The sequence below is a fragment of the Grammomys surdaster genome, unplaced genomic scaffold, assembly GCF_004785775.1.
Source record: "Grammomys surdaster isolate TR1022 unplaced genomic scaffold, NIH_TR_1.0 317, whole genome shotgun sequence".
Taxonomy (NCBI): domain Eukaryota; kingdom Metazoa; phylum Chordata; class Mammalia; order Rodentia; family Muridae; genus Grammomys; species Grammomys surdaster.
In genome coordinates, this window is record NW_021604736.1 from 4,088,317 (window position 1) to 4,098,495 (window position 10,179).

The 10,179-nt window shown below is 41.2% G+C and overlaps 1 protein-coding gene across 1 annotated transcript in view; it reads right to left on the reverse strand.

Moving 5' to 3' along the window:
* Grxcr2 (glutaredoxin and cysteine rich domain containing 2) overlaps nucleotides 1–3,423 on the reverse strand; it is a 14,042-nt gene extending 10,619 nt beyond the window's left edge. The window contains exon 1 of the mRNA XM_028777959.1: nucleotides 3,051–3,423. Within this exon, the coding sequence (XP_028633792.1) occupies nucleotides 3,051–3,386 (336 nt within the window). The 5' untranslated portion in view covers nucleotides 3,387–3,423. The remainder of the gene's footprint in view (nucleotides 1–3,050) is intronic.
* Between the last annotated feature and the right edge of the window lie 6,756 nt (nucleotides 3,424–10,179).

Below are 10,179 nucleotides of genomic sequence, written 5' to 3' on the forward strand. Positions count from 1 at the left end.
TCTGCCTCTGCCTCTGCCTCTGCCTCTGCCTCTCTGCCTCTGCCTCTCTGCCTCTGCCTCTGCCTCTGCCTCTCTGCCTCTGCTTCTCTGCCTCTGCCTCTCTGCCTCTGCTTCTGCCTCTGCCTCTGCTTCTAATACTGGGATTAAAGGTATATGTCACCACAGTCCAGCTCCAATTCAAATTTTATTTAAATGCTATTTGACAACTATGCTAGATGGACACATTATTTTATCCCTGTAAATGTCTAGTTTCACAATGTGAAAAATTCTTTCTCGTTGAAATATTGTAATTATGAGATCATTCAATACATATATAAGTTAGATATTCAATAAGTGTTACCCTCTCTTCCTTTCCCTGTCCACAATTTCATGAACCCTACACAATTCAGTGAGTTTTGGTTCCTTAGCACATTTTTAAATCTAGCATCACCTTTTGTACCTGTCACATAAACTAAAGAATAGACTAAGCATTTCCTTAAGAATGTGCTCATCACTGCAGTAGTGGGTACCACTTGCTAAACATACACAGGTGCCAGGCACGTTGCAGGCATTATCAATTTTAATCATCTTAATGGCCCTCCTAAGAAGACGTCTGTTATTTTTAGACCAAGATGATACCATTTGCAGCTCAACAAAGTTACATTCTTTGTCCAAACTCCCACAGGAAGTGGATAGAACTGGACTTTGACAGATATCAGAGCCCATGTTTTGTTTTTATTACAATTAATGTACAATGACTACAATTACAGTACACATAAAATACAATTTACTATTTTATCCATTTATAAGTGTAGACGTCCCTGATATTCACATTGTTGTACAATATTTCTCTCCAGAACTTTATCTCCACAAAGTCAGATGCTGGATCCATAAACAGTAACATCCTCTCTACCCCCAGCCTGACAACCACTGTCTACTTTTTTTCTCTATTGATTTGGACATTCTAAGTACATTGGGTAGCTGCAATGGTACAGGTTTGCCTGATTATGCATGGCTTATTTCTTTTAGTCTAGTGTGTTCAAGCTTCATCCGAGTTAAAGCAGGTCAAATTTCACTAAAGTATACTCCATTATGCATATAAACCACTTCTGTGTAGCCATTCACCAACTGGTGAACGTTTAAGTTGCTTTCACCTCTAACTGATTGTGAGTTTCTGTGAATAATAGTGTATAAATATTCGGCTAAACTCCAAACTCTTGGGTGAATCGTTGCATTTAACTACAGCCTATGACACTATCATAGACAGCACTTATGAAGGGTTCATTTACAGCTCCATCTGCTAGTGAGGAGTCATGAAGCTCCAGCTTCTGTTTCCCTGTTTTGCATGAATAACATCGTGAACTGTTTCACTGGGTGTGCCGCACAGGTCCATGAAGGTCCCTTTCACACCCGTGGCAAAACTAGGATCTGGCGGTTGATATAGCAACAGAAAACAAGATGTAATGAGACAAGCAGGAGTCCAACCTTCAACATGGCTTCTACAATACAGTGCTTTAATCTGGTCTTGCACACCTATGTCAAATCATTCTTACATGTGCCAAAGTTGGCGTGTGAGTTATGAAACAGTTTAAAGCATCTATCAGGGCTTGTTTGAACTATGTGTTCGTTAATTCTCAACTTCCAAGTAAGATATAGTTACAAAGGACTACTGTAAGCACAAAGCATTGTTATGTATGTAGGCCGTAAGTGGCAATATCACCACCGTCATCAATGACATCATTACTATGTAATGATCTCATTTGTTAAAAGGGAACATACATAGAGATTAAAGTATGGACAACCAGAGGATCCAGGTTCCTAGTCTGGCTCAGCTCCATAGGTTCCTATCATGATGTGTGGGCCCTTTATCAACTTGGCACATAGATTTCCTCTTTCACAAAATAGAAGTGATCATATCTTGCTTTTTCCTTGAGAACTCCGTATAGAAAAGAACACGATGGACATAGAAGAAAATCCATGACAGCACCTTATAACACACAAGGCACTCCATCAGCATAAGGGGTTTTTTCATTCTCAACTCCTTAGTACAAACATGAAGCCTGGTACTAGTTTTGGTGATGGTGGATATGCCTACAGTTATCTTTTTGCGAGTCACAAAACATTTACCAGCAACACCCATTTTTCTTAGGAAACTAACAAGAAAAATAATTTAAAACAATTATCTGAATAAAACCCTTCAAAGATGAGGACACATCAAAGTATAGTGAACATTGATAAATTAGATACATTACATAATTATATGTGCTCTTTAAAAGAAATAGCATTCATACTTCCAGACATAAGCATGTGACCAGTTCCTAAGATTCTAGAAATCAGTGAACATTTCTCAGGTTGTTTTAGCTTAAAATAGAAATTCTGCATGGACTTTTGATTATCTGTGGTACCAGAGAAGCTAAGCAAACCTGCAGGGAGAGCTTGTGTCATTGAGCTATTAGTTCAAACTTCTTCCCTAAGTAACACTACCTCTGTTGGATTTGCTTTTCGCTCTTTCTTCCCGGGACTCCAGCTACACAGCATTGGCATTAATGAGTGTTGGGAAGGCAAAACTAAATAAATAGACTAACAATTTAAAAAGGCAGGCGGTAGGAAAGTGATAAGGAGAAAAAAAAAGAAAACAAGACACGGATAAACTACAGCTGAGTAATTGGCTGGAGCAAAATGGGTACCTTCCAATATTCAATTCTTTCAGGCAACGAAATGACCTACTGCTGCATAATTCTATAAAACGACAGCTGAGCAACCCGAAAACCATTGCACCTCTATTTAATTTACACACTGAGGAAACTCAGCCAAAGACCCAATTACTGTGTATTACCCTGGATGGAATCTGAACGCTGCTTATGCTCATTGCCCTTTCCAGTGAGTAGTCAATCCGTGTGTTATTTTTGTCCGAGAAATATTACTCTAATAACGGCTCCCCATTTGGTGCACCTAAAGCTCTTGCCGGTAGCTGAACGTGAGTGAGATACGTATCTGAAACACTTCGGCGTTTATCTAAACATATTTCAAGGAGCCTACCCTAGAAGGTCATAACCTCGCACAATACCAACCTTATGGTCATTCGCCTTGTAGTCATTGAACAGTGGCTGGCTGCCTGCCAGAGTGTAGGCGCCGCTGTCTCTGAATACGCTGATTCTCTGAGCAGTCAGCTTGGGGGAGTAGAGCTGGGGCTTGGGGGCTTCCCCAGACCCGTAAACACCATCCATGGGTTCAAGGGCCTCCTGGAGAAAACTGTGAGGATATTCTTCTTTGGGCGACTCTAATTCTTGCCCATCCTCAAAAACCTGCTTCAACACCCGGCCACTATAGGAAGAGGAGATTTTAAACCGTACTTTTCTGGGTTTGTCGTCGCTCTTCTGATTCAGTTTCTTCTCGGAGTCCTCCATCAGCAGAAAGTTCACGCTCAGGTTTCCAGGCCTCCGAGTAGCCAGTGAAACCGGGCTCTGAGAAAAGGGCATTTTATTTTCTCTACTCCTGCATATGATTAATTCAAATAGGTTCTGGAGAATGCTCAATTACAGCAACTGACACCCACACATTAAATATTGATAGACCCCATGAAAACGCAGGTGATCACGTCCATGTGAAGCGGATGGGACAGAGGAGAAGACGAGTGCTCTGCCTGGTCTCAAGCGTACCCCTAACTCTACCTTAATTTTGTCTTCTCTTACTCTGGAGGTGAATACATTTATTACAATGATCGGTACCAACTCTGTAAGATTGGACATTTGATCAATTAGAAATTACCTTGTTATTGTTACCAAAAGTAACTATAATCTAACAAGGAGATTCAAAGAGTCCGTGTGACTCTAAAACCATATCTATATCTGACCTACCAGTTTTTCAAACAGTGTCTCATGGGGCTCTGGATACAAAACAGTTTCTTGGGGCTTCTTCTTAGAGTAGGAAGACAAAGAGCCAGAAGCTGAGTCTCCTACCAGCATAACTGACTCAGTAGTTAAGAGCACTTGCTGCTCTTCCAGAGAACTCAGCTTTGGTCCTAGCACCCGTGTACTGGCTTACAACCATCTAAAGTCCAATGCCAGAGGGTTTGACGCACTCTTCTGGCCTCCATGGGCATTGCACACAAGTGTCACTCAGGCAAAAATACTCAAAACGTATAAGATAAAAATAAAGTCTTCATTTGCAACTACTTCTGTAGCTCCTACAGCCTAGTGAACTCAGCAAATTCCCATCTCTGAGATAGTTATTGCAATAATATCAGAGCAGCTTGAGGTGTGGGTCCTTTGAACAGACCTTCAAGCCTATAGAAAACAGACCTACTGTGTGTGAAATGACACCCTCATGCTTAGGGAGTAAAGTGTCCCCCAATGAATCCCACAGTGGCTATGCTAGAGATGAAATACTCTCTACCGAGATGAGAATACAAGAAGGACTGCAAAGGCCAGGGTCTCTGAGTTGAGCCTATGGGTCTGATTTGAGTCTGAGGAGCTGAGAAGCTTTAGTCACTTGTACAAGCTGAGCTTTTGCGCTTCTCAGCCACTTCTATGGATTCTCTCCCCCCCTTCCTCTCCCCCTCCCCTTTCCTCCCTCACTTCTCTCTTAGATTATAATTCAATTACAGCATTCTTTCTTTTTCTACCTCCAAATCCTCCCATATGCCCTTCTGCACTCTCCTTCAAATTCATTCATGGTCTCTCTCTCGTTTTTACTAAGTGTTGTTGTGCATATGTGTGAGTGTCTGTGTGTGTGTGTGTGTGTGTGTGTGTATTATTCCTAAACATAACCTGTTAAGTCCATATAACGCTACCTTAAATCATGACTTCAGAGCTGGCTGTTTAGTACTGGACAACCAATTGTTATGCTTTTCCCTGGGGAAGATCACCTCTCCTGTTCCTAGCTTTCCTCAGTCACCTATAGTTCCTTGTGTAGTGTTGAGGCCTCGTGAGCTTTCCTTTGCTCAGTTCTGTGTGTACACTGGTGGCCTCCTTGTTCAGATTACACTTGTGGGTGAGACTTCAGAGTATAACTTCTGATACTCCTAAGAGACACCATCTCAAAGCAAACCCCTTGGTTCTCTGGCTCTGACACTTTTCAAACCCTCTCTTCCACATTATTCCCTGAGCCTTTCTTAGGTTTAGGAGTGATTTGTATATGTGCCCACCAGGACTGGGCTTCAAAACTGCATTCTCACTTGTTGTAGCTTTCTGTAGTGGTGAAGACTACACTATCTGTGAGTCTGAGGACAAATGTTTATAAATTGTTGTTAGAGATGGGCTGCTTTAATAAACTAGGTGCTGTAGATTACCCTCCAATAACAAAGTACTTAGCTAGGCTTCCAGTATGGGTATAGTTTCCCTTTTGTTGAGCAAGTCTTAAGTCCAATTAGAGAGCTGTTGGTAAGCTCCAGGGTATTCATGCCATTACTGCACTCTTAGGCCTATTGTCCCACGCTCTTGGTTGCTGTGGTCCATATGCATCATAGCTGGGTAGGATTGTGTAGGTTGGTTGACTCCCTCCTTCAGAAGCTTTCATGGAACCTGAAAGCTAGTTTGCAGGAAGAGTGCTTTCAAGTTGATACCAGCTCAGGGCCTTCTGGACCCTCTTACCGAAGTACATGACATCTTAAGCAATAGGGTCTTACCTTCTATTTCTAGGGATAATCAAGAAAAACAGCAATTGGCTGCATATTTTGAGAGTCTCTTGGGCAGTCCTGGCCAACAACTCAAAAGAGAGCTTCTCGGGCCTGGTGTTGGAGTTTTTGTGACATGGTCATCTTACCGTTCTGTCCTAGGTGTTTCGTAGGTTCATTTGCCCCCCAATCACTTTCATCCCGACCCTTCCCATTGCCAACAGTGGTACCATTAGCTTGGGAAGTGTGCCCCTTATCCCCAGTGCTCTGCAGATGTCAGTTGCTGGTTACAGATCTTTCCTGAGATCCACTGCAAAACAAGCTCTAATGCCCACATGTGACACAATCCCTCAAAATCTAGCCTTGGTTTTCTTCCTTCACATCCTCAGCTCCTGTTACACTTCCTGGTACTGTCTGAAACTAGTGTTAAATGCACACAGAAAAGCTCATTCATTTCCCCAAACTTCAAGTTTCTGTCTCTTATTCATTATGGGTCCAGATTGGTAGATACATCTAGTCCTCCTTTGTGAAGCATGCTGTTCTTGGCAGCCTCCCTACTGCCTGAAGAAGTTTGCCATGGAACATGGATCCACCCTGATAAAGTTCTTCCCCCTTTCCTTTGTCATTCTTGTGATTCCTTCCATAAAGCTGTGAGCATATGAATGTCACAAGCTGTCTGTGCCAGCTTTCTGTCCCCAGTGTTGACTAAAGTGCCTGGTACACACTAGAACGCAGTTAATAACTATTGAGTTATTGGATGGCTACTGATAAGAGAAGTCAAAGGAAGAAAACAGGATCTGGATGTATTCTATAGAGACTAGTTGGCATGTAAAACCAGAAGGTTATTAAGAAAAGTTCGAACCTTCTACAAGGAAGTATCTCCATCCTATGTATATTAATTTCTTTTGCATAGCACTAAGCAACGCATCTGACAGAACAATTTGAGGGTGGAAAGGTTTTGTTTGGGGTTTATGATTCCAGTCCATCATAACAGAAAAGCCATGTTGAAATGGCTCAGTCCAGAGCAGCAAGGCTGTGGTGTGTGGCAGTAGTTGTTCATGTGGCATCAGATAGGAAGCAGACAGTTGCCAGAACTAAAGGTGATGGTGACATATTTCCTCCAGTCCATGCCTTACTTCCTAAAGGTTCCACCAGCCTCCCAAAACAACACCTGTAGCCAGGGACCAAGTGTAATTGCTTCAAGAACTAGGTGAGATAACAGAACGAGAGAGGGAGAGGGAGAGGGAGAGAGAGAGAGAGAGAGAGAGAGAGAGAGAGAGAGAGAGAGAAGGAGAGAGAGAGAGAGAGAGAAGGAGAGAGAGAGAGAGAGAGAGAGAGAGAAACAGAGACACAGAGACACAGAGACACAGAGACACAGAGACACAGAGACACAGAGAGACTAACTGTTTTTCTTCCTGGCATTAGAAGACATATTCCTTGCTTGGATTCAAAGCTGGCCCAGATGTACAGTGACAAATTGCATGAGGCTGGGATCATGATTTCTCATCCTCTGGGAAAGCTTGATGAATCCCAAGTCTGCATCAGTCCTTTGGCATCCTCGGGTGTATAGATATTATTGTGCATGTACACCACACCCTGGAGACCCCTTATAAAGGACCACTTCCTTCTATCTGTATCTGTACATGGCCAGAAGCCAGTCTTGGTCAAGCAGAAGCAGTGAGCTGACCCCACTAGCAACCTCACAACCACGCATGTCCAAATGTTCCACACTGACCAACATTAACAAGGACATCCTTTCAGAAACAGAGACTTCAATTGGATCAAAACCTGGGAATGAGTTTTCTGTGTAATATTTGTCCAGGATGTTTTTCACGCCCTTCTTAGGCAGGCTCATGAACTCTCAGTGAGTCACAGCAAAGGTGTAGAGAGTTTGGAAATAAGCAAGCTCACTTGACAAGTTTTAGATATTTGTGTTTTCAGAATGGTTGCAACTCATACACTTCCAGAAGAATAAACTAAAGACTTGAAAGCAATCTTGGCAGTATTATCGAAAACCTTAAAAATGTTCATACCCTTGAGTCTTACTAAAAAAGAAAATAACTGCCTATATCAGAAGAAATCATGTCAAAACGCTAAGATCATCCTCTAGGCAGAGGATGCTGAACACTTTTTTTCTTTCTCAGTTTTATTATATTTTACATGCCAATGATAAACTCACCTTACTGTGATAATCAGGCAGAAAATAAATTCTAAAAATCCATTCCTTTCAGCCAAATAATTTCTCCTGAGGAAATAATTTTCAAAGGAGAGAAATATTTATCTAGATAAAGATATTCTCCATGACATTACTTATACCCAGAAAAAAAAAAAACCTTAAATTTTCAACAGTAAGAATTCCACAGTATGAAAGACCATGCAGTTCTTTTTAAAGATATACAAAAAATTTGAAATAATACAGAAAATGTTTTTGTTACAAATTAAGTTGGAAAATATGACTAAGTTTTGTGTTTAGTAATGTATAACTTACTATAGAAATTTATAGGAAAGAAAAGGGTGAATACATTAAGACATTAGTAGTTCTACCTAAAAGCGATGATCTTTTTTCTCTTTCTTTCTTGACACTTTACTGTATTTCTCTAAAATTTTTGGAATAAACAAGTACTATTCTAATATTAGAAGTGCTTCAGATTTTAAAACTATAGATGAATGTGCACAGTTGACTGAAGGAAACTGACTCACCCATAGTGAACATTCTGCCACTTTTCTTCTGCTTAAATTCAAATTAGACAGAAAGCTCAAATGTTTTGTTGTCATTGTTTTGTTTTAACTTCTCCAGCTTTATTAACACACAGTTGATCAACGGAAACGTATATATTTGCAGTATGCAGTCTGATGCTTGAGTATATGTGTCCATTGCAAAATGTGCAAGTCCAGCAAGTTAACATATAATGATCAACTTATATTATGCCTATAGTGAGAACACCTACAATTGGTTCCCGTAGCAGTTTTATTTTTCTGATTATTTATTTATTTTTACTTATTCACTTTACATCCCACTCACTGCCTCCCTCCCAGGCCCTCTCCCACAATCCTTTCCTTCTCTCTCCTCCGTGGGGCTCCCTGGGTATCCCCTGATCCTGGTACATCAAATCTCTACAAGGCTAGTCAAATCCTCTTCCATTGAGGCCAGACGAAGCAGCCCAGCTGGAAGACCATATCCCACAAACAGGCACCAGCTTTTGAGATATGCATAGCTTGGTCTTCATGTGGGTCCTGAACAACTGGAGTGGGGGCTATCTAAAACCCTGTTTATAGTCGTATGGGAACAGAATAGAAAGATGAGTAAGTTCACAATGCTAGAGAGATAGCTCACTAGGTAAAATACTCACTCTGCTAACATGAAGACCTGAGTTCAATTCTCACAAGCCACATTCGAAAAGATGGGCATCGTGAAACACATTTGAATTCCCAGTCTTGGGGAAGCAGAGGTGGGGATCTCTGGGGCCCTCTGGCCACGCAGTCTAACCTACTTAGTAGACTCCAGATCATCTCTGGCTTCTCACAGATGCACGCACACACACACACACACACATACAGAGAGAGAAAGAGAGAGGAGGGGGGAGAGGAAGGGGAGGGAGACAGAGAGACAGAGAGAAAGAGAGACATAGAGAGAATAAGCCCACCTCTGAGGTAGTCGAGTCTAGGCCGAAGTCCTTCATATGTGCAAACCTAGCTCGTAGCTTACAAGACTGGCAGGACATAGAGGAACTAGTTAAATGACCCAAGAGGAAACAGTACACAAAGCAAAGCCACTCTGTGGGACACCTATAAAACACTAGTTTCAACCAAGGGCTATTAGATCAGGAAAATGTTAGACAGGGACATCGCATTCCATCTCTACAAAGAATAAATTGCTATAACTAAATGCAGTATATGAGCTTTGACTGTTTCCTCGGGAAATCTGACTGTGGAACTGGCACCAGGTGCAACTACAGAATTATTGTCAATGTTCTCAGGCAAGATAATGTCATGTGATCATGCGAGGCAATGTCCTTTATGTAAGAGATACATGCTTAAATATTTAAGGTGATGTGCTGTGATGTCTGCAACTTAATATGGAAAAAGTAACCCTGCAATATACGTACATGCATATTTAAATATATTTGCATATTGGATTTGAGAACAGAGAAATACTGGTAATTCCAGGTGGCTGGTTATTATACTATTGCTCCAGATTTTTACACTTGAAATTTTTTCCGGCAGAAATTATGCTTTCAACAAAAAGAATTCACAGGTAGGTAGGTTTGCTTCTGTGCATTTTGATTTGGACCCAATCCTTTTAGAAACAGTATCTTTATCCTATCCCGTCTGATGTCACTTAATGAGCCTTGTTTTATATGTATTTGGGGATTTAGGAGATTATATCAGATATATGCCTTGGTGAAAGAAACATACAATTATTGCAAATTGAGTCTGAACATTATCCTTTAGTGATCTTTCCACATCTACCCTTTCTAATCAGGGTAGGGCTTATAAGTTAATTATGTTCTTTTAATCTGCTCATAAGCTACTGTTCTCCTCTCTCTCTCTCTCTCTCTCTCTCTCTCTCTCTCTCTCTCTCTCTC